General features: G+C 24.3%; 11 protein-coding genes across 11 annotated transcripts; 6 read left to right on the top strand and 5 right to left on the bottom strand.

The window, feature by feature from the left end:
- Positions 1-1,674, bottom strand: ENU1_207140 (AAA family ATPase, putative; the record flags this gene model as incomplete). The annotated part of the gene is made up of 1 exon (XM_008862293.1): positions 1-1,674. One exon carries the CDS (start codon positions 1,672-1,674, stop codon positions 1-3), a length of 1,674 nt encoding a protein of 557 aa, XP_008860515.1.
- Positions 1,675-2,053: 379 nt separating this feature from the next.
- ENU1_207130 (hypothetical protein) lies at positions 2,054-6,037 on the top strand (the record flags this gene model as incomplete). Its single annotated transcript, XM_008862292.1, has 1 exon — positions 2,054-6,037. One exon carries the CDS (start codon positions 2,054-2,056, stop codon positions 6,035-6,037), a length of 3,984 nt encoding a protein of 1,327 aa, XP_008860514.1.
- Positions 6,038-7,138: 1,101 nt separating this feature from the next.
- On the top strand, positions 7,139-7,732 carry ENU1_207120 (hypothetical protein; the record flags this gene model as incomplete). The annotated part of the gene is made up of 1 exon (XM_008862291.1): positions 7,139-7,732. The coding sequence occupies one exon, from the start codon at positions 7,139-7,141 to the stop codon at positions 7,730-7,732; it is 594 nt and encodes a 197-aa protein (XP_008860513.1).
- A 33-nt stretch (positions 7,733-7,765) lies between these two features.
- On the bottom strand, positions 7,766-10,228 carry ENU1_207110 (hypothetical protein; the record flags this gene model as incomplete). The annotated part of the gene is made up of 1 exon (XM_008862290.1): positions 7,766-10,228. The coding sequence occupies one exon, from the start codon at positions 10,226-10,228 to the stop codon at positions 7,766-7,768; it is 2,463 nt and encodes an 820-aa protein (XP_008860512.1).
- Positions 10,229-10,754: 526 nt separating this feature from the next.
- On the bottom strand, positions 10,755-11,102 carry ENU1_207100 (hypothetical protein; the record flags this gene model as incomplete). Its single annotated transcript, XM_008862289.1, has 1 exon — positions 10,755-11,102. The coding sequence occupies one exon, from the start codon at positions 11,100-11,102 to the stop codon at positions 10,755-10,757; it is 348 nt and encodes a 115-aa protein (XP_008860511.1).
- Positions 11,103-14,903: 3,801 nt separating this feature from the next.
- Positions 14,904-15,956, top strand: ENU1_207090 (hypothetical protein; the record flags this gene model as incomplete). Its single annotated transcript, XM_008862288.1, has 1 exon — positions 14,904-15,956. One exon carries the CDS (start codon positions 14,904-14,906, stop codon positions 15,954-15,956), a length of 1,053 nt encoding a protein of 350 aa, XP_008860510.1.
- A 278-nt stretch (positions 15,957-16,234) lies between these two features.
- Positions 16,235-17,698, top strand: ENU1_207080 (hypothetical protein; the record flags this gene model as incomplete). The annotated part of the gene is made up of 1 exon (XM_008862287.1): positions 16,235-17,698. One exon carries the CDS (start codon positions 16,235-16,237, stop codon positions 17,696-17,698), a length of 1,464 nt encoding a protein of 487 aa, XP_008860509.1.
- Positions 17,699-17,813: 115 nt separating this feature from the next.
- Positions 17,814-18,482, bottom strand: ENU1_207070 (hypothetical protein; the record flags this gene model as incomplete). The annotated part of the gene is made up of 1 exon (XM_008862286.1): positions 17,814-18,482. One exon carries the CDS (start codon positions 18,480-18,482, stop codon positions 17,814-17,816), a length of 669 nt encoding a protein of 222 aa, XP_008860508.1.
- A 364-nt stretch (positions 18,483-18,846) lies between these two features.
- Positions 18,847-20,085, bottom strand: ENU1_207060 (protein kinase domain containing protein; the record flags this gene model as incomplete). The annotated part of the gene is made up of 1 exon (XM_008862285.1): positions 18,847-20,085. The coding sequence occupies one exon, from the start codon at positions 20,083-20,085 to the stop codon at positions 18,847-18,849; it is 1,239 nt and encodes a 412-aa protein (XP_008860507.1).
- A 163-nt stretch (positions 20,086-20,248) lies between these two features.
- On the top strand, positions 20,249-22,435 carry ENU1_207050 (cullin family protein; the record flags this gene model as incomplete). The annotated part of the gene is made up of 1 exon (XM_008862284.1): positions 20,249-22,435. The coding sequence occupies one exon, from the start codon at positions 20,249-20,251 to the stop codon at positions 22,433-22,435; it is 2,187 nt and encodes a 728-aa protein (XP_008860506.1).
- Positions 22,436-22,791: 356 nt separating this feature from the next.
- On the top strand, positions 22,792-23,466 carry ENU1_207040 (serine palmitoyltransferase, putative; the record flags this gene model as incomplete). Its single annotated transcript, XM_008862283.1, has 1 exon — positions 22,792-23,466. A coding segment is annotated over one exon (675 nt), but the record flags the coding sequence as incomplete, so codon positions are not given.
- Positions 23,467-23,526: the final 60 nt, after the last annotated feature.

Here is a 23,526-nt window from a genome sequence, read left to right as displayed (position 1 = left end):
TTAGAATCCTTGCATCTTATGTGTTTTTTGAAAATCTAAATGAAGATTAATAACTTCTTGTTGAGTTTGAGGTAATCCATATTTCATCCAAGCTGCCATTAAACTTGTTTCATCAATATTTTCTTTATTATTTCTTAAACTTTCTAATGCAGCTTCTCTACAAATACCAGCTATCTCAGCTCCTGAATAACCTTTAAAATTATTTGCCCAAAGTTCAATATTAACAGAATTAGCATATATCTTTACTATTTGTTTTCTTGTATCCAAATCAGGTAATCCAACATATAAAATTCTGTCAAATCTTCCTGGTCTTAATAACGCTTCATCTAAAAGGTCTGGTCTATTTGTAGCTGCTAATACTAAGACTCTTGTCTCTTTTAAACCATCCATTTCAACTAAGAACTGGCTCAACATTCTATCTCCATATCCTACTTTTCCACGTTCACTAGCAACACCAAGCATACCATCTATTTCATCAAAGAAAATAACACATGGTGCATTTTGTCTAGCTTTCATGAAAATTTCTTTAATTTTACCTTCAGTTTCTCCAACATACTTAGATAACATTTCTGGTCCTTTAACAGCAAGAAAATTACATTTAGCTTCTGATGCTAATGCTTTGGCTTGCATGGTCTTAGAATTTCCTGGTGGTCCATGTAAAAGTATTCCACGAGTAGGTCTAACATGAAATTTATCTAATTGTTCTTTAAATCTTAATGGCCATTGAACAGCTTCTTTAAGGCGTTGTTTAATTTCTTCATTACCACCTATTTGGTCCCAAGAAACTTGTGGAATATTTAAAGTTATTTCACTTAATCCACTTGGAGGATGTTTCTTAATAAGAGGAATTAATGTTGAAAGAGACTTATCTGATTGTGATATAACAGTAGCAATGTCTTTGTGAGTATATCCTGACATCATTTCATTTAACTCTGTGCAATCTAAGTCAGGAATTAATTGATGAATTAATTGAACTCTTTCTGAGGGTGATGGAACTGAAGTATTATAAATTCTATCAAATCGATATTTTACTTTTGTTACTGATGTTGTTAATAATAAAACATCACTAAAATCAAGTTGACGTAAAATAATATAACAATCATTAGGTAGAAGATCAATATTATCAATTAAGAAGACTGAGTCATGTGGATGAGATAAAACAGTTTGGATATCATGTTGTAAACATTCTTTAATATCACCATTCACATTAAATTCAACGATCAAATTACGATGAGTTTGTTCTGCAATTTGATGAACAAGTACACTTTTTCCCGTTCCACTTGGACCACAAATATTGAAAGAACGTAATGCAAGTGAATTTGGAGGTGTTACTTTTAAAGCACATAGAATTGATTGAACTATATGTGAGTAAAAGATTGGATATGGAGAATGTAATGTTGATTGTATTAATGTATCTTCATTTATAAAACAAAGTTCTTGAATATCAATATCAAGCTCTAGAGGATCACCATTAATTGATATTATTGGTTTAATTTCAGGATGTAAAGGAGTTGATTTAAGTTGGTGAAGAATTAATGGATAATACTGAGAAGAAAGTGAAGTTTTTAATTTTAATAAAGAGAGAGTAGGAATTGCTTTAGTAATTGGAATGATTTTAACTTTACAAGATGATTGTAAACCACATTCAATTCCATGTGATTTATAAATGTACATAGCTAATAAATTAATTTAGGGTTTGTATTTAATTATTATAAAGAAAGACAAACTGTTTCTTGTTGCACTTGGTTGTGGGTGTATTTCAAAAACTCCATATAATTTTCCTGTGTGGTTATCTCTAATTTCAACATAATCTCCAATAGTTACTTTACTATCAGCCATATGAACTGGGTGAATACTAATCAATAATCTATTAGTGTCATTGGTGATAGGTTGAGTAAGAAAGAGTGTGTTAAAAGGTTTATTCATAGAAATTAATTGTTTTGAGTATTTTTAATTTTATCAATTATCATACATTATATTAAATTATAACCAAACTATAATTTATATTAAACAAAAACTTCAGAGAGAAAAACAATAAATTTGTCATTTAATCATGTATTCTTCTTATCAACTTCCACCTGGATGGAGGATTGCATATACCACTGATGGAAAAGTTTATTACCTTGATGACAAAAATAAGACTACCCATTGGCATTTACCTCAAAATGTATATCAACAACAAATAAATTCTCAACCAAATACTTTAAATAAACAAACTCTCAACTCTAATAAAAGTCCTGATACACCAAAAAGAAGTCCTGGGTCAATCCAATCTACTTTTGTTGAGTTTAAAAAACCACCACCATTTATTATTAGTTCAACTCCAAAATTAACTAGTGATTCTTTATTAACTTCATCAGGAACAGTATCAAATGAATTAAAAGATACTTTTGAAGTCATTGATGACTTCTTTCAACCATCACAAAAATCTAATACACCAACTATTAAAAAGGATAATGAAGTTATTCTTTCTTCAGATAAAAAGATTAAACCAAATATTAATCTTTCTAGTTTAATAGAAGACAAAGTAAATTTAAGTGTCCCATTACCTTATGCTCAAATTAAGAAGAGTTTTAATTATCCACCACCACAAACTGCAATAAACACTAATATTTGTCCATGTGGAAAAGAATTTGGATATTTAAAACATCAAAAACAACAATGTAAATGTTGTAGAAGGTATTTTGGTAATGACTGTTTAAATAATCAAAAATGCATTCTTTGTAATTATCATCAAGATGGAAAGTGTCTTGGGGTATTACTAACATATTGTGAATCATCAAATTACAAAGACGCAAATCTTGGACTTCAAACATTAATTACAGCAAATTCAATAAATACATTCCCTCCAAAAGTAATCATTGAAAGTGGTATGATTTCAGCAATTTTAACTGCATTAAAACATCCATTTTGTTGCTTATCTGTATTAAATCTTCTTGTTGCATTTAGACAACATACATTTATTCGGTTTACAGATAAAGAATTAAGTTATTTTGGACGTTTAGGATCAACTTCAGATGATGGAAGAATAATAGAAATTTGTATTTATTTATTATTGGCAGTTGTTATAGAAAAACTTCCACTTCCATCTACATTATTTGAATTAATATCATTACCAAGAAGTATGTCTCAACAATTATATCAAAGTCATATCCTTCGTTTGGCATTATCCCAATATCATTTTCATCCAGAAATAACAATGGCATTAATATCTTCAATGAAGAAACAAAATATTGTTTTGAGCTCTGTAATGATTTATGACTTAATTCAATTATTACCTAATTCTATGATACTTGATATTCTAACTTTCTCTTCATTTAATCCTACACAACGCCTTGCATTATTAAATAGTAATATATTATCATCTCTTATTCCAACTGCTGAGTCATTACAAATTACTATCAATTTAATTGATTCACAATACACATCATTCTTTGAAGGACATATGCAATTAATTGCTCATTTATTAACCGATGAACATGCACTAACAGGAGAATTATCAAAAAAGTGTTGCCTTTTTTTATCTTCACCACAAAAAGAAGAATTTATAACATCTTTAATTCAAATAGGAGCTGTGCCATTACTTCTTCGTTCAGTTATTACAGACAAAATAGGAATTGGGTTAAATATAGTAGCTGAAGCAAAATTGAAAGAATGTGTAAGTACATTATTAACAATTAGTGAAAATAATGAAGTCAGAGAACAATGGCTTGGTGCAATGAAGGCTCTTGGAGGAATAAATAAAGATATGACAGATTATATTTTTATTGTTGTCAATTGTATCAAACAACAAGAATGTGTTAAAAGTGCATTAGAATTAATGTTAGTATCAGAAAGTATAATTGAAATGATTAAACAAACTGATGATAATTTGATTGCGTTACTTCAAACAGAATATCGTGGAGGAGCTGCTAAAGTTATTCTTAAAGCATTTCAAATGGGAGAAAAACAATTATTAATAAATAAAGGATTATTTAGTGCAATAGCACAAAGTATTGAAAGTGAATGTAATGAAGAAGTATTAAAATTAATTCCATTGTTTATTGGAGAAACTCAAAGTGGAATTTTGTTACAAAGAATTATTCATAAAATTGCAGGAACATATCTTCTTCAAACACAATTTACACAAATAAGTTTAGAGACATTAGTATTATTATTATGTAAAGACCAAACCATATTACCATTATTACATTCAGTTCAAATTAATGGATTTGAAAATTTTATGCAATTCTTAGTATTAAGAATATTTACAGCAAAGCCAGAAATTAAAATATGTTATTTACAATTATTATCTAATTATATGATTATAAGTTATTGTGATGAAATAAAAAAATATTCAATTGCTAATATTGTTTGTCAATTATATTTTACTTCTGATGATCATTTAATTGTGATTGAATGTATAAAATGTTTAAATAAATTAATTTCATTACCTCAAACTTGTGGAAGTATTTTATATAGACAAATAGAACAAAAATTAATATCTCTTTTATTTTCAGTTTATTCTTTATCAAATTCGAATCAAGTACTTCTTTTTGAAGAATGTATTAAATTACTTTTAACATTATCAACACTACACCCTTCTCATTTACCAATATTACTTCCAGTCATTCAATTAATTCCGTTTAATAGAATCCCAAATTCTACAAAATCAAATTGTTTACTATTATTATTACAATTAACTTCAGTTGACCCTTCTGTATCGGCTTTAATTTATCCAGCATTATCAAATCTAACATATGCCTCAACTCAAATATTAGCAAAACTAATTTCTATCTCAACAACTATTATTCCGTTATATAAACTTTATTATTATTTCACTGACGAAGTTTTAATTAGTTTTTTAAAAACAGGAGATATTGACTTAGTAACAAGAGCTTTAGAAATTATTTCAACTCGTTCTCCATCAGTTCCATTAGTTCGTTCATTGTTTAAATTACTTACAACATCATTACCAGAAGAAACTAAATTATCTACATTCCATATTTTAGAACAAATACTTCCAGATGTTACAATTATTAATCTTCTTCCTTCATTAAATAAAATTCTTCCTTTATTAATTAAGTTACATAGAACTGATTTATTACCATTATTTTCTATTATTATGACTGCATGTCCAAAAGAATTTTCTTCAATGATTATTAAAACTAACTTAAAAGAATATTTGGTACAATCAAAAAGTTTACAACAATTTATTTCTTTAGCATTAACCCTTGACCCAATAGATTTACTTCCTTATTTTTTACCATTACTTAATTCTCTTATCACTTCAAATCCTATTTTTGTTAAAACAGTTCATGCTGCTTTAACTACTTTATTAAATAAATCAGAAAGTGTTATAGACAATGAAGGATTAGTTGTTTCATTAGCAGACTTACTTTCTAATAAACAATTAATAGAACAAAGTGTTTCTCATTTTAAGGTCCTTCTCAAACACCAATGCTTTGTCCATGAATATTTGAAAAATGGAGTTAATAACCTTATTCAATTCTATAAGAATAACCAACTCAAAGAAGAAATTATTGAAGCTGTTAAACAAAATTGTTGTGAAGAATCATTACCATTACTCAAATATATTCTTGAAGATGCAATTCAAGGAAATGAAAATGCATTAAATGCAGTTAACCAATTTATGAAAAAAGGAATTGGAAGAGAATGTGTAACACTAAAAAATAAAGACTTGTTAGAATTAAGTATTAATTATCCAAATGCACTTTGTTCTCTTTCTTTAATTAATGACACTCAATTAGAAAGTACATTGTTATTACAACTCATTGATAAAAGAGAACAATTAACAAATAAACAACTAGTTTATTTAATTCGAATAATAGCACAACAAATGTTATTTGGATTTGATATTGAACCTTCGTTAATATCAACATTATTAGAAAATAATGATGAAGAAGTAATCACTGAATTAATATCATTAATTGTTTTAAATCCTTTCAAGTATTCTGTATGTTTAAAGGATTTTCCTTTATCAAACTATCATTCATTAGAACCATTTGTGACATACTTACAACCTTTCATTATTTAACTGAAACCAAATTCAATTTTTTTTGTGTTTTTTTTTGTTTTTTAGTTATGTAAAAAAAGATTTCATGCTACAATAAATGAAATAACAACTATGACTAATATCATCACGAGATGAATGTGTGAATTAATAATAATAACATAATTAAAATATAAATGTCAAACACAAGAATAAGAGAAATGATAGAAACAAAAATGAAAAGAATAAATTGAATAATAAAAAGAATGAAGAAGAAAATGTTTTGTAAGAAGAATAATTTGAATGAAATAATGAATGGAATAGAAATGAAATGAAAGAAATATGATGTAATGAAAGTATTTGAAAATATAATAAATGAAATAAATGGTATTTAAATGAAAGAATATATCAAAAAAATGAAAATGAATAAATAATGATAAGAAATTAATAATAAGAAATAGAGATTAATAAATATAAAAAGAATATCAAATCTCAAATAATAAAAATCGAAGAATGAATAAATATGAAATGAAATAATAAATCAACAATAATCAACAATGATTCTTTAAAATGATTTAATATTTTATATATTAATAAAAATGATATTTAATGAAAAGAATAAATAATAAAATATAAACAAATAAAGAAATATTAATTATAACAAATAAATTAACAATAACATAATATAATAATGATGAAAATATAAATTCAAATATAACTAATAATTAATAATCAAACAAACAAAATATGATAGAATATAAACTAATATAGAATATGAAAGAGAATAAATAATAAATAAATAAAACGAAATAATGAAAATAAAATAATAAGAAATAAATAAAAACAAGAACAAACAACAGAATAAAATGTATAATAATAAAATACACAAATACACAAACAAATCAATATATTTTAAATAAAAATCAACAAATACAAAACATCCAAAGAACTGAAATATTAAATAATTAATAAATTACATAAAATATAAATTTCATAAAATAACAAGAACTACAAAACACATACTAACAAAATAAAACATAATAACAATCGAAATAAACATTTCTCAATAATCATAAATTCAATTTATTGATATGTCTATTATTAGATCTTTTTTTTTCATTATAGAAGAACTAAAAATAATACAGAATGATTATCTTTTTATTTATTACATTAATATTTGCTTCACCAATATGTGATCAAAATGGTACTTGTCGTAATGAAAACAATGAAGAGCAGTTGAAGATAAACACAAAATGGGATAGTATAATTAATATAATGAAAAATGTTTTAGGACAAATGTGGAAACACATAAAAACTGAAGGAATTCCAATTGAATATACTTGGAAAGAAGTTGACACCTTTTTAAATGAAGATTGGATTGGAAAAAAAATCAAAGGATTAATGATACTTAGTCCAGAAATGAGTGATATTTTTCAATCATTAAATGAAGCCCAATCACAACAATTAAAAGGAGAAACCACTCATTTACTTGAACAACTAACAAAGATAGAAAATTCATTGAAAGAATGGGAACAAATGATTGGTAAAGAAGGTGCAGCAAATGAATTTTTTGATGACTCAAAAAACGTACATAATTTTGTTAGTGATGGACTTCAACAAATAAAACCTGAAAAAACTGTAAAAGACTTTGTAAGCTCTTTAGGAATGAAATGGTTGTCATGGGTATTAAAGAAAAGTGTTATTAAGAAACGTCAACAACAAAAAACAAAGAATAATTAAATTTTTTTTTTAAATGAATAAAAAGGAGTTTAGTCATAATTCCCAATAGGAAGATGGTGAAAAATATGGAAGGTCTATGAGTTGAATTTGGTGTTCTCCACATAACGGACATTCAGTTTCAATTTGTGTTTGATGTGTTAAAGCAAATGGTGTTTTATTATTGGTGAATTCTTTTTTAATACAAGAAGGATGAAAAATATGACCACAAGCAAATAATACAAATTGTTCTTTTTCTTTGATAATTTCATTACACAAACTACAATGATTTGTAATACACGTAAATAAACTTTTATTGAAATCAAATGAACTATTTGTTATTTCTATAGTTTTGTCAATTTCATTTTGGACTCTTTCTATTTCATTACCAATTGTTTCAATTGACGTAGTTAATAGTTCAATTAATTCTTTGTTATGCCATTGGAAAGGAACCAAGTCAATAATTAGATTAATTGGTATTGAGTATTTTTTAATGAGTTGAATAACCGTTATTTCATCACAATTACTTTTAATGAAAGCATTAAATATTTTTATTAAATAATCTTCTTTTTTATCTTGTATTGCAATACTATAAGTCAATTCAATTGCCTTTTCTACATCTTCATACTTTTTTTCTTCTTTAATTAATTCAATAAAAACCTCAATCATTTCTTCAGTCATTTGTTTATTTTCTAAAATAAATAAATAACTTCTTTGGTGGTTTTTAAAATGATGTTTTAAAGGAAGATTTAAAACACACTCAAGTCTAATAGGTTTTTCTTTCATAAATTCAAGTAGTTCTTCATCGGTACAATAACGAACCATTCCCCAAAAAATAAATTCACATAAATCTAGATTAAATCCATTTTTTGATTCAATTTTAAGTAATAACTGATGAGCAAATTGAATTGATTTCTTTTGATCTTTAAATGAAGCCAATCCTGTAAAGAAAGATGGAAAGAGACAAAATTCAACTGAAGATAAGAATTGAATGGTTTTGTCATTATTTCTATAATACAAAATACTAAAATATTTTTCTAAGAAATATTGTGCTTTCATTGTTTGATTACTTACATTAAAAGAAGAAGAAGAATTAAAAAGTGATTTTATTTCTTTAAATACTTCATCATCTTGTTCTTTATTAATTAAATAATTAATATACCCTTCAATATCATTACATATATGACAATATTCAATAAACAAATCATCTAATCCACTCATTTCAATAATATATCTAATAATATGATAATCAATTCCTTCTTTCATTTTGATTGATAATTGTAACGTATTTTTAATACTTTCGATATATTCTTTTCTTCGTTCTATTCCACTTTTTTGAAGAGATTTAATATCCATAACAATACTCCAACAATATAAAATAATTTTTTTCTTACTATTTACTTGACATTCATCAAGTTCTTTATGTATTAAAATTCTAGCCTCTTCTTCATCTTTTATTTCATTTAATTTAAATAAATTAATTATTTCTTTCTCTTCATTACTTCGTTTTGTAATTCTATATAAACATTGGTCTGTTAAAATCCACATTGTTTTATCATCATTAATCATCCATCTTCCTTTACCCTCAATTCTAATACTAGTTGTTATTCCATTTGTATCATCTATTACTTCTACACCTCCGTTCGTATTTAATACAAACACTTTCTCTTCAAATTCTGTCTTCTTAATAAATGGTTTTAAACTATTTTTTTTTAAAATCAACTCATTCGTAGTTTGGTCAAATGAAAGAGTATCATTAAACTTATATATCATCTCTTTATCATGTGGATTAATATTAAATAATTCAGAAGAATTCCAAATAACATCATACACACCTTCTTTTTTAATTAATTCAACACTTCCTTTATTACTCTTATTATCATATTCAATTTTATCTATACTCTCATAACTTCCATGCCATAACTTATCAAATACAATTCTTCCAACTTCCTTTCCAGTACAACACACTACAACTATTCCATTCATAGTTTCAATAGCACCAAATCCATTCCAACTTTCTTTGTATGAAGATGAAATATACACGCATTTTGTTTTAGCATTTATTGGAATTTGATTAGTAAAAAAACTTAATGTAAATATGCATTTATCATTAGTAAATACAACAGCTCTTATTTCAAATGACTCAACATGATAAAATGAAATTCCAACTGCTTTACATCCTTTTCGTTGTCGAAGTTCTTCAGGAAAGAAGAAATTAATATCAAATTCTTCATATGATGTCTTTTCATTTTTTATTTCTCGTTCTCTAAGAAAAATAAGTCTTCCTTCACTTGTAACAACAACAACTCTATGATATTGATCAATATCCCCCTGAAGATAAATATCTTTAGAATCATTTACAATTACATGTTCTTCATTTTTACTATAAATAATAATAATTTTCTTATCTATTAAAAGTATATCATCTGCTTTATTCTTAACATACTCATACTCTTTTGGAATATTATAATAACGAAAAGGCAAAACCGTGATTGGAAATGAAAAAAGTTGCTCTTCCATTATTCTTTTTTTATTGTTTTTTTGAGTTCTTTTAAATACTTTTAATGATTCTGTTATATATAACGATAGTTTTTATCTTTATTCAAAGAATTTTTCAATTTCATTGTTTTATTTAATAAATAAACAGAAAATATCACTTCTAACTTTTATAAAGTTGTGGATATTCATTTATTTTTCATTGTAAAGAATAGAGCAATTAATAGTTACTATTATTTTATTAATAAAAGTAAAGTTTATAGTAACTTCTCAACCAAAACAAATAACTGTCTTTTACAAACAAACCATTTATGACTATACTGTTTTTTTAAAAGGGTAATTTAATAACATAATACATTTAGTTTATAATTTATAAAATGAGTTTTAGAATTATTAAACATTAGATTCTTTTATAAATGATTTAAAAAGAAACAATAATATTTTTTATAATAAATGTATTAAAAGAATGTTTTATATAACATATATTAATTAAAATAATGAAAAAAGTTTCAATTACAAAAAGTTCAATATTATTGACTTCTCTTTTGTATCACTTAATAACTACTTTTCCTGGTTTGACCGCTCGAGTACGTTTGCCTTCTTTCACTCCTTTTTCTCCTTTCCATTGTTTTGGATTTGGTTGGTATTTAAACATTGTTTCATTAACTTTGTTACTATTGTAATAATATGATGGTGTTGAGACATCGACAAGTAGTTGAGACGCTTTGTCCATATTAACCTCTTCTAATTTAGCCAGTCTATCAACTTTTGTCATTGTCCACCTTTTAATAACGTGTGAATTATTTGGGTTTGGTTGTTGTGCCTTTGGTATATTTACTTGTTTCTTTTCAATACTTAGTAGTCGTTCATAAATACTTGGTCCTTCTTCTATTTCCATTTTTTTTGAATGAATTTTTCAAGTTTTGGAATGAATTCTATCATTTTTATTTACTAATAACATTTTATAATTGCTATTGTTATTATATTATGTGTTATACTAAACAACTTTTTTGTTTATTTTCTTTTAACAAATTCTTTCCATAATATAAACAAACACAAAGACACAATTCTCTATCTATTTACAACTAATTTGATTATTTTTAATAGATATGAGAAACCTATTTTAGCATTTTATTAAATATGTCTTAAGACTAACTAATAATAAATAATATTCATAATGACAATAAGTTTTAAAAATTTTGAAACTTTGTTAAATGTGGTTTGTTATATTTCAATCCTTAATTATGTTTATTACTTATAAATTCAATTCATTATGAACAGTAAAACTATATTATCAACAATTTAAAATCACTTATTTATGTCATTATATGTTTTATTTTATTTTGTAATTGATTATTTTGTTTTTATGAATTATTGAACATTAACCTTTTTATGATAATATTAATTTGAAAACTTTTGCAACAAATTCTATCTTTTTAAACATTTAAATTCATATTTTTCTTAATAACTGTACTATAATTCAAGTATAATTATTAAATTATTCATTTGTGTCAATTAATTATTCTCATTAATCTTATAGAGACTCTTCAAACTTAAATTAAATATTTTCTTTTACTGTTTCATATCAAAACTTATAAAATATAAGAATCAAACAAATAGATAATCATTAAACATATTTTGTGTAGACAATACCAAAAGAAGTTATTATAAATTAATAAAATATATGTTGTACTTAAAAAGTAAAAAAACAAATATTGATAGTAAAATATGATTATATAATAAAATATTGTTGTTTTTAACATTGCTTAAAATAAATGATATGTTTTGTATAATATATAATATAAAAACGAAGACAAAATACAAATTATTGTAACTATTTATTCATATATGACTTTGAATGTAAGTAAAAATAATTAAAAAAATACAATTATCATAAACTTAGTAATAATCAAAACAATAGTTATTTTAGTAAATATAATAATAATAATAATTTAAATATATTTAAATGTGTTTGTTAATTTAAAAGAATACTACACGTATAAATATACGTTGTAATAACAATAAATGATTTAGAACATTATAGTGGTTATTGATATTTTTTGTTAAAATACTTAAATTATATCTAAAAATATTAATTAAATAACTGAAAATTTTAGATAATTGTTAATTATGAAAGGATATAACTTCATGATATTATTTCTTTGAAGTAAATAAAATTTTCATAAAACATAGACATTTATCATTACATGCGATTTAAATAATGCAAAAAATACAAACAAGATATTAGATTGATAAAAATAGAAAAGAATATAACTTAAACAAAACCAATAAAAGAAATATAAATTTATTTAAATTTTATCAGTATTAAAACCATTATAAAAATAAATTTTAAATGTAGATTCAAATAATCAAAATTTTCCTAATAATATACAATGTTGATAATTGACATTTTGAATATTAGTAAAACAAATTCTCACCAAACAAAATATGCTTTTTTTAAAATTACATTAAAAATAATATTGAAATTCATTTGTTAACGTTTTTTTGTTTAAATATTCAATAAACTATATACTTTTAATATAAATATAACACTTTTTCAATTTATTTAGTTATTCTATCTTTAATAAATCATTCTAAATAAAGAATCAATGAGTATTATTTACTTATTTTATATAAAATTATTCTCTTTAACATAATTAATAATGATAAAGATTATATTAGTTATTGTTTTTTAAATAACTCATTTTATATCCACTCTCTATTTTTGTTCAAAACATTACATAATATTATGTTAATTACAATCTACCCTTTGACCAAAGACTCTACAAAAAATAAAAGAAACTAATTGGTTATGAGTTAAAATTAAAAAGTTTCGACAACCAATTAATTCATTATAATATTCTACAAGAATATAGATTTCTTTTTTTTCGATAATACTGATGAATAATATTCGAATGAGTACTATTTAAAAAAATAAATAACAACATTATTAAAAGAATAAAAGAGAGTATTTATAACATTCTTCTGCATTTCTAATAATTAAATATTAGAAAGAGAAAGATATATAATGAATAAAAATATGAAATAAAAATGTTAAAAATAATATGTAGAATATTAACTAATGAGGTACTAACGTATAATTAATTTTGATTAAATAATTGTGTAAATACATAAAGAAGATAAATGAAGTCAAAAATAAATCCAATTAAGAAATAAAAATTATTGGAAAAATCAAGATTAAATGAATAAAGAAGAGTAAAGAAATACAAGTACCAAATAAATATAAAATAAATTGTTGGTAAATTGATTAATTTTAATTTGGACTTTCGTAGTCTTTGATATTTTGAGCATCTCTAAAGATGTTATTTCTGAATGACCAATTTAGCATTCTAAATGTATCAAAAGTCATTGGTTGGTTCTGAGAGAATTTTTAGTAAGTAAAAATGTATTATTACCTATTTTAGTTATTACTTTCTCATTCAACTGATTGCACATATCAATATATTCTCAGAATTCTTTTGTATTGACTTGCCTATTATTAATTTATAAATAAGACTTTCCAATTATATTTCTCTATATTTTTTCATAAATTTATTGATACTTTCATATACGATATTTATATTTTACTATACATTCATTATTATATAATTATGATAAAAAATCAACTTAATATTTATTGTCTTCTTCGACGATCATATTAATATGACTTTCTTATTTATTATTTTCATTTCTATTTTATAATAAAATATCATTTTCTTGTTGTTGTTAGTAATCAATATATTGAAATGTTAATATTATTAATTTCTTCTATTTCTATTTGAGTGATAATATAAATTATTCTTTTTATTTTTTATCTTTTTCATTATAGATTCGAATATTGGATGTCAGCAACACACATAAACATTTATACAAAATTAAATAATGAACCATCAATTATTATTTGATTAAGATGATGTATTTGAATAAGAAATATATTAATTGATAATTCAAAGAGTGAAGTAAAGTATTATGAACGAATAATATTAAATAAAAAAAGAAATACTTGATGTTATTAAAACTAAAAGAAAAATAGTCATAGGAATATAATGATAATAAAATATTCATTCATCATAAAATAAGAAATAAAGAAAAGTATTATTCATTAAAATTAAAACAACAATTAAAAAAGAAGAATAAAAAGACAATAAAATGATTTATTCATAAAGCAAGTAGAAAATATAAATAATAAAAAAATAAAGAAATTACTCTTTTTTAATAACAGTGAAAGAACAGGAATAGTCTCTACTGTATAATGAAGAATAAAAACTAATTCTCTTAATAATTAATTATCTTATCTAATTTTTATTTATTCTTTTCATTTTTGTTTCTATCATTTCTTATATGTTTTATTTCTTATTTATTTTGATAACCTTCATAGAGTCTTTATCATTTATTATGTTATTTTGTATTGTTGTTACTGAAGTGTTGTAAAAATAATTGTGATGTTGAAAATGAATGAAATAAAACATACTAATAATATTGTAATTGTTATGATAAAAACAATTATAATTCACCTCATTCAAATGGTAATTATTTTCACAATTCTTCTGATATTGACATTTCTTGGTTTTTTCTATTTCTTTATCCTTTATTATTTCTTTTTCACTTTGAAAAGTGTTTCAATCTTTTTCAATTTTGAATCAAAAGAAACAAAAGAAATTTTTTCAATTTTTATAAAGAACTAACAAATAATAAATCAATGAGTATTAAAGAAGAATTAGAAAAACGAATGAAAGTACTACAAAAGAAATATCCAAATTCATATGTTCAAAAACTTCTATCATCATTTACAAGACAAACCACATTTGAAGGAAATAAAAGTAAAGTTTATGATATAATAGAAGATTTAAAAAAAGGAGATAAAAGAAAATTATATTTTGATTGTAGTAATGGAGTTCCAAAAGAACTCAGAGCACCTGTATGGTATTGTATGGCAACTGAAGGATGTAGTTATGAAGAAATTATTCAAATCAAATCAAAAAGACTTTATATAGAATATTGGAGTGAAGCATATGAATGTGAATTATTTGATTTAAATAAAAAACAAGCAAGAACTATTGATGTTGATGTAGTACGTTTATTTCCAGAAGGGTATAAAGAAATATTTAAACATGAAGACGTAAGAATGAGAATAAGAAGAATAAAAAGAATGTATGAATATCATTTTCCAAATCCTGGATATTTTCAAGGAATGGGAGATATTGTAGCAGTCTTTTTTGTAATATTTTCAGAATATTATATCAATGAATTTTCAATTAATAATTATTTAAAAACAGATAATGAAATTCTTGATAGAATTGAATGCGCTACTTATGTTTTATTAATTTATATTATGCAAAATATTTGTTGTGACTGTAAAACAATTGATGGAGTTAAAGAATTTCATCCTGAAAGTTTATGGAGAGAAATAGTTAAATTTTATATATTAAAAGATAAAAACTTTAAGATAAAATATGATGAATTTATTATTAAACAACAAATATATAAAATTTTAGTTTGTTTCTTTGCTCGTGACTTAAATATTCATTTAACTTCAATTATTTATGATGGATTAATTTGTGGTACTTGTTGTAGTGAAGGAAAAGTATTTAATGGAATAATAAAATTAGCAATAGCATTTATTGAAATGATAAAACAACAAGGTGTTGATTTGGGTGATTTATATTCATTTAATCAAGAGTCTCATAAATTCTTTGAAACAATTACAGAATCAAAAATATCACAACTCATTGCAATTGCTTGGTATCTTTAACTTTATTCTTCATGACTAAATTTATGTTATATATACAAATAAATTATCTTTTCATTTCTTTCTCTTAAAAAACTTAAAAATAATTTTTTTCTTGAAAAATAAATTAAAAAAGCAGTAAAATTAAATATTTTTTTAATAAAACAATTCCTACAAGAAAAAATCATAATACCTCTCATTTTCCATTCATTGTTTAAGAAGATTAAAAGTTATAATTTTTTAAAAAGATTTCATAAATGAAAAGAAAGAATATAAACTAATAAATAATTATTTCTCTTTTTATGACTGATAAAGCCTTCGAACCAAGTAATGGTGGAGACATAGAAATGTCTGAAGACGTAAAAAATAAAACAGAACAACCAGTTGAAAATATTTCTGATTGTTCTAAAATAGATAAAAATAAACCAATGAGTTTATTTAGTACAAATTTTGTCTTAAGACAACGATTTGGTTTAGGAATTGCACTTTACTTTGATTTTTTATATTATGTTTTAGTTTCTGATTTGGTAATTGGAGCTGGAATAGTATTTGTATGGTCAATTCAATCAGAATTTGCTTCAGTAACTTCTAATCCATTAACTTTATTATATATTGAAGCATATGGGTCAGGACCATTCAACTACTATTTTTTCTTTGTTACGAATATATTATTCTTTATTGTATGTCTTGGACAAGGACTATATTATTATATCACTAGAAGAAATATTATTAAAAGAGAATATGAGAAAGAAAAAATGTTAATGGATATTGATGAAGACTTTGTTCAACAAATTAATATGCCAACTGAAAGAGATAAAGATGGTTCAATGATTCAAAAAGGAAGATCATCCTGGTTTATAAGAAAGATATGGAAAATTATATCATATTTTATTTTTATGGTATTTACACTAATTTTTTGTACTATTCTAGTTGTTATTATTAAGTTTAAACCAGACCAAGAAAGTATTCAAAGATTTGTTGATAGTCAAATGCAACAAATTAATTTTCCATTATTTTCATTTTATGATATTTTAGTATCTGTTTTATTATTTGTTTTCTATCAAATATTAAGAATTGTTGCTCAATTAGTTTCTCTTATTGAAAGACATAAGAAATATATTGGATATGTTAAAGACAGAACCATTAAATATTTCATTGGAAAAATCTTTCTTGTAATGTCAATTTATATTACTAATCGTATTGTCAAAGTAGATGTTGGTTGTCCATTAGCACCAGCAGGTTCTACTTTCTTTACTGTTGTTTTAACAGATTTAGTATTAACGAACTTTTTTGGAATATTATTCCCATTTATTAAAGCACATTTCCCAATTATTAGTAGAGTTATTAAAAAAATATGTAAATGTATTATGCCTTGCTGGAAAGATAGTTTCGATGAAAATGATATTGCACCTCAATTTGAAATTGAATCAGAGTATTTTGAAATTTATTTCAGACAATTTAATATCCTTATTGGTTCAACAACATCTCCAATTCTTATGTTAATTGGTGCTTTGTCATTTGCTATTGAATATGCTTGTGATAAAATTAAATTAACTAAATTCTGTTATCAAACAAAGAAAACGCCTGGAATGATGATTCGATTCAATCAATGGTTCTTAACATTTACTTTTGTTCTTGCATTTATATTATGGCCATATGGTGGTTTTTGGATAGTTTCTGGTGATTTGTTTGGGTTATTGAATAAGAACTATTGTGACTGCAGTCTATTTAGAAGCAAAAACAATTTCTTATTGATGCAATGTTAAGAATTTTTACTTGTTTTATTTTTAATAATTTACTTCTTCTTCTTTTTAATTTATAAAAGAAAACAAAACAACAGATACAATAATAAAAGATTTATTTGACATTATGAAGAACTTTTTACAGACGAACAAGAGGTGTTATAGGATTAGGGTAAGGAAGTAATGTCTTTGATTGAAGTGCTTCATCCATCCATTGAACTATTCTTCTATCACGTTCTTTAATTCTAACAGAAGACTCTTTACCTTGATTACATAGATTCTTATGAGTTAAAGCTAATGTATTTTTAAAAGTCTGTGATTTAATAGAATCTGAAATATCAGAAGTTTCTGAATTTTCAATTAAACGCTGAGAATTAGTTCTTTCAATTTTAATACTTTGTTCAATAACTTCTTTTTCTTTTGACTTTATTAATGTATTGGAAGTTTTATTTTTCTTTGGTTTCTTTTCATTTTGATCTTTTATAGGAGTTTTTTCTTCATTATGATTAAAGCCTTTGACATCATGTTGATGATCTAAAAAATCTGACACTTCCTTTTTTTTTGTTTCTGATTTAAGGAATTTACTAGTTAACACTTTAATTGGGGAAGGTTCTAACTCTTTTTCAACAGACACTTTTTGGACGTCATAAGTACAACATTCTTTTAATTCTTTGTTTTCTTTTACTTCTTTAGAAGTATCTCCATGGGTATTAAGACTTAACAAAGCTAGTCTTTTTTGTTGTTCTTTACGTTCAGCCAATTCTTGGCAATACTTACGAGTTTTACGTCTTGGTGGAACGCGTGGCATAGCCAAACACTTTCAAGTTCGTTCTTCCGATTTTTCTTAGAAGCTTCTCTTTTTTGTTTTTGTGTTGGTGAATTTTCCTCCTTTTTTTCAGGTTTTTATGGTTTTTGTTAAAGATCTTAATTTTATTTATTTGGAGCTTTAAGATATTTTTGGGATTATTATTGTTATTAGTTTCTAATTAAAAAGTATTAATTTCTTATTAATTAAATCCATCAAAAATATTTTAGTCTAAATAAAAAAGAATTATTTATTTTATTTTTATTAAATTGTTTTTAAATAACAAAAAACAAGCTTTTTTAATAAAAAAATATTCATTTTCATCAATGAGATACAATCAAATTAATCAATCCAAATATCATTTTCGTTAAGCCTGAAGAGACTTTTTTGGTTCTGTCGATAATTTATTTTTAGTCTTATCTCTTTTTCTTGAGAAAAATTCATGACTGAGACATTGTTTGACAGTAAAACGTTTTTGAGGATCTACGTTTAACATATTATTGATAAGGTCTTTAAAGAGGTCTGACCGTTGTTCAAATTCATCATAATGATATCTTTCTCCTTTAACGATATGAGAAACCATCATTTTATCAGGGTTGTTATCAGACTTGTGCATAAAAGGATATTCTTTTGTAGCCATAACAAAAAATACTACACCAGCACTCCATACATCTGCTTTACACCCATCATAAACAAGTCCACGATAAATTTCTGGAGCAGCATATACATCAGTACCACACATAGTATCTGCTCTATGTGTTTCGTCAACAGTTCTTCCAAATCCAAAGTCAGTTAATTTCACTTGATAACTTTCTTTTTGTATCATTATATTTTCAGGTTTAAGGTCACGATGAATAATACCTATTGAATGGAGGTATAATAGTGCTGTTAAAATTTCAAACATTATTTTCTTAATAAATTCTTCTTTAAGTAAATTGTTTGTAAATACAATATGAAAAAGATCATATCCATCAATAAATTCCATGACAATATATTTATTAAAAATCCCTGAAAATGATTGGTAATATTTAACAATATTAGGATGATTTAATTTTGACATAACTTCACACTCACGTTCAATCTGAGATTTCTTTTTGTCAGTCAAATCACTATAATGAAGTATTTTCATTGCATATACTTCTTTTCCTTTATAGACTTTTCTTACAGTCCCAGTACCACCACTTCCAACTAAATTTGATAATTTATAATAATCAAAAATATGACACTTTTCATTTTCTTGTTTCATAATTTCTTTATCAATCAAACAATAAGATACAGCACCTTCATCTTTCTTTGGTCTAAGTAAGGATATTTCATCAAAACACATTATTTCTATTGCTTCTTTTGCTGGTGCTTTTTCATAATTGATATAACTTCCATTTGTTGAAGTATCAACAAAATAATATCTCCTTTGTGTTGGTCTACCTACTAGTTCGACAATACTTGACGTTATTATAGAACAATGAGTATAACTAATTGTATCATTTGATATTTCACATGCTGAGTTACATCTCCCTAAAGTAGTTTTCTTTTCTGTTATTAAAAGGGATGGATACCCTTTTGTGTTACACTGTAATTCTGCAATCACTTTCTTTTCTTCTGCCATTAAAAAATATAAGTTTGTTCTATTAAAATATAAATAGAAAAAATAACAAATTTTTTTGTTTTTAAAAACAAATTATATTAGAATAATTTGTGTTATTAAAGTCGAAAGGAAAAGTTTAATTCTACCGAAAAATCACAGTTGAACTGTAAAGTTAAAGAAAGAGATGTTTCAATCATTATATACTCAACGATATTCTGAGGAACAATATACTCAATATAAAAACACTTTATATAATAAGTTTAAAGAAATTATGGAATCTAAAGAAGTTATTGATAGTGGAGAAGTTATGTTATTGTACAATATAGTTTATTCAATTTGTGCCTCACAAGATGACAGACTTAGAGAACGATTATATTATGATATTTATTCTTTTATTACTCGAAGAGCTAAAGAAATTACTATTACTATTCAAAGTAATAAAAATCAAGAATTACTTAAGAGTTATAATGAAGAATTTGAACAATTTGAAAATGGCATTAATTATATTGAACGTGCCTGTAAATATTTAAGTAAACACACAATTGAAACAGAAATTATTAAAAATGGATCAAGTGCTAAGTTTAAAGAGATTAGTGATATTGGTAAAATTGAATGGAAAAAGAATATTTTTGATTTATTGGAAAAACAAATTCAGGAAGTTGTTATCACTATTATTGAACAAATCAGAAATGGGAAAGGTGATAATTATGAAATGAATGAAATAAAAAAGTATTGTAAAACACTTATTCAATTACATTCTATTAAAGGAAGTGATATTATTGGATTATATGTATCATCATTTGAGAATGATTATTTAAACAAACTTAAAAAGTACACAAAAAAATGGGCAGATATTCATATTAAAGAACTTGATATGAAAAATTATTTAAAAGAAGGTATTAATTTATTAAAAAAAGAACAAGAGGTAATTGGGTGCAATCTTGACTCAATCACTTTTGATCACATTTCATCAATTATGAGTGAAGAATTATGGAAAGAGAAGATAGAGGTTTTAAAAGTTCATTTTAAAGAAGGGTTTGAAGCAGAAAATTTTGAATATATTCTTTTATTCTATAAAGCACTTAACAAATGTTCTAACTCTAATGAATTATTAACTGACCTTTCTCATTCATTTGGTGAGTGGGTTATTTCTATGTTTAACAAAACATTAAATGGGTTTACTTGTAATGAATCAAATGATATTGGAATAGAACTATTAAATAGTTATATTTTTTGTCACACAAAGGTAAATGAGGTTTTAAAATTGTTTAATGGAAATGCATTATTTGGTGAAGAATTAAAACAACGTTTAAATCAATTCCTCAACTCACCATCAAATAAATATAATGAACTCCATCCCAAATTTATAGCTCAATATATTGATCAACTATTACGTGGGGTTAGAGTAGGAAAAGACAGTAAAGAAGTTATATTAACGAAGATAGAAGAATTGATGAATATTTTACAAGCAGTTCAAAACAAAGATATTTTTATGCATTTTAATTCTCATTATTTTGCACGGAGATTAATAAACAAAACAGTTAGTATTGATGAAGATATTGAGAAAAGTAGTATTGATGGAATTCGTTCTGTCTGTGGATTTGAGTATGTATCTAAAATGAATCATATGGTTCGTGACATTAATAATAGTGTTAATTTAAATGCTCACTTTCATGAACTCTATATAACTCCTCTTTATGTTAATATTTTAACTTCAGGTATTTGGCCATTTTCAAGTGAAAATTCATTATCAAATGATATGCTCCCTAAAAGTATTTCATTGGCTCAAAGCAGATTTGAAGAAGAATACTTAAAAAATGGAAAAAGTAAAAAGTTAAAATGGCTTAATAATTTAGCTAAGGTTAGTGTTAAAGTAACTATTGGAAAATATAAATATGAGATGGTATTGTCAGGAATTTATTATATTATTTTAGACCTTATTAATCAATACCAAACAGAATGGAAATGTAAATGTAAAATAAAAGAAGAAGACATTGAAAGGGCAGAGAAAGTATTAACTAAATTAGGGGTTATTGCAAATAACCGTATCAAAACATCTTATTTTACTGAGCAAAAACGAAAAAAAATTGTTATTGGATTTCAAGAAATTAATCAAATTACTAAAGAAAATCAAATAAATAAAGAACTCGTTCAAAGTAGAAAGGTTAGTCTACAAGCAATTATTGTAAGAATTATGAAACAAAGGAAAGTTATTGGATATCAACAATTAAAAGAAGAAATAATGAAAATTAGCTCATATAAATTTGTACCATCAACTATAATGATTAAAGAATGCATTGAATTTCTTATCGAAAAAGAATATATGAAAAGAAAAGATGATGACCCATCTACTTATGAATATGTGTATTAGATGTTAATTCATAAAATAATATATCTATGTTATAATTATTATTTTTTTTTTTATAAATATATCATCAGAAGTCTTTTAAAATTCACAAAAAATCTTTCATAAAAAAATTTTATTATTTCTATTTCTTATGAATTTATTACTTTAAGAAATATTCTTTTTTCAATTAATTTCGAATTAGTGTTATGCTTGATTAAAAAGAAGACACGTCACCAACAGACAAGTACAAAATCCAAAAAAATTGCGAATAGGGAGTTGAGAGGCAGCTACTTAAAACAGACAAAAATAATGTCTGTTTTCAATCTTAGTGATTGGCTAAGGGTATATAAAAGGCAGTTCGTTAAATAAATTTAAATTCAATGGAAAACAACGATAATTATCAACTTTCAACATGGGGAAATTTATGGCAATACATTGGTATTGAGAGACATGCTCAATATGGTTATTATTGGATGATGGGGTCTGCTAAACTTAGTGATTATAAAGACTGGTGTCTTTATTGGCTTGGTCTAAATAACTTTGAACCTCCATTAACTGGAGAAACACCAGAAGACTTTTATGTTAGAAAGATTTATACCACTTCTTATGACTGTTTTAATAGACCACTTTGTGGACCACCTGAACATCACATTTCTATAGGAATTAGAAAAGAAGTTCCTGTAGAAGGAGGTAAACATCTTGAATTGATTGAAGGAAACATAAGAGAGGCTATTAATTTTGGTTCATATAATTATCTTGGATTTGGTGGAAGACATCCAATTGTTACAAAAGAAATTATTCAAACATTAAAAACAAAAGGAGCTTGTTTAACTGGGTTTGCTGCTGAAATAGGAATTTCTGAAGAACAAGAACAACTCCAATTAATGTTAGCTGAATTTTTACATAAGGAAGCTGCTGTTGTTGTACCAATGGGATTTGCTACTAATTCTACACTAATTCCTATTTTAGTAGGGAAAGGAGATGTTGTTTTTTCTGATGCTTTAAATCATTCTTCCATAATTACTGGGATGAGATCTTCTAATGCTGAAGTTAAAGTATTTAAACACAATGATATTTTAGATTTAAAAGCTAAATTAGAAGACTTAAAAATTCAT

Source organism: Entamoeba nuttalli, assembly GCF_000257125.1.
Source record: "Entamoeba nuttalli P19 unplaced genomic scaffold asmbl_9862, whole genome shotgun sequence".
Taxonomy (NCBI): domain Eukaryota; phylum Evosea; order Mastigamoebida; family Endamoebidae; genus Entamoeba; species Entamoeba nuttalli.
The sequence above is the reverse complement of the archived record's forward strand: the minus strand, read 5'-3'. Positions and strand labels throughout refer to the sequence as shown.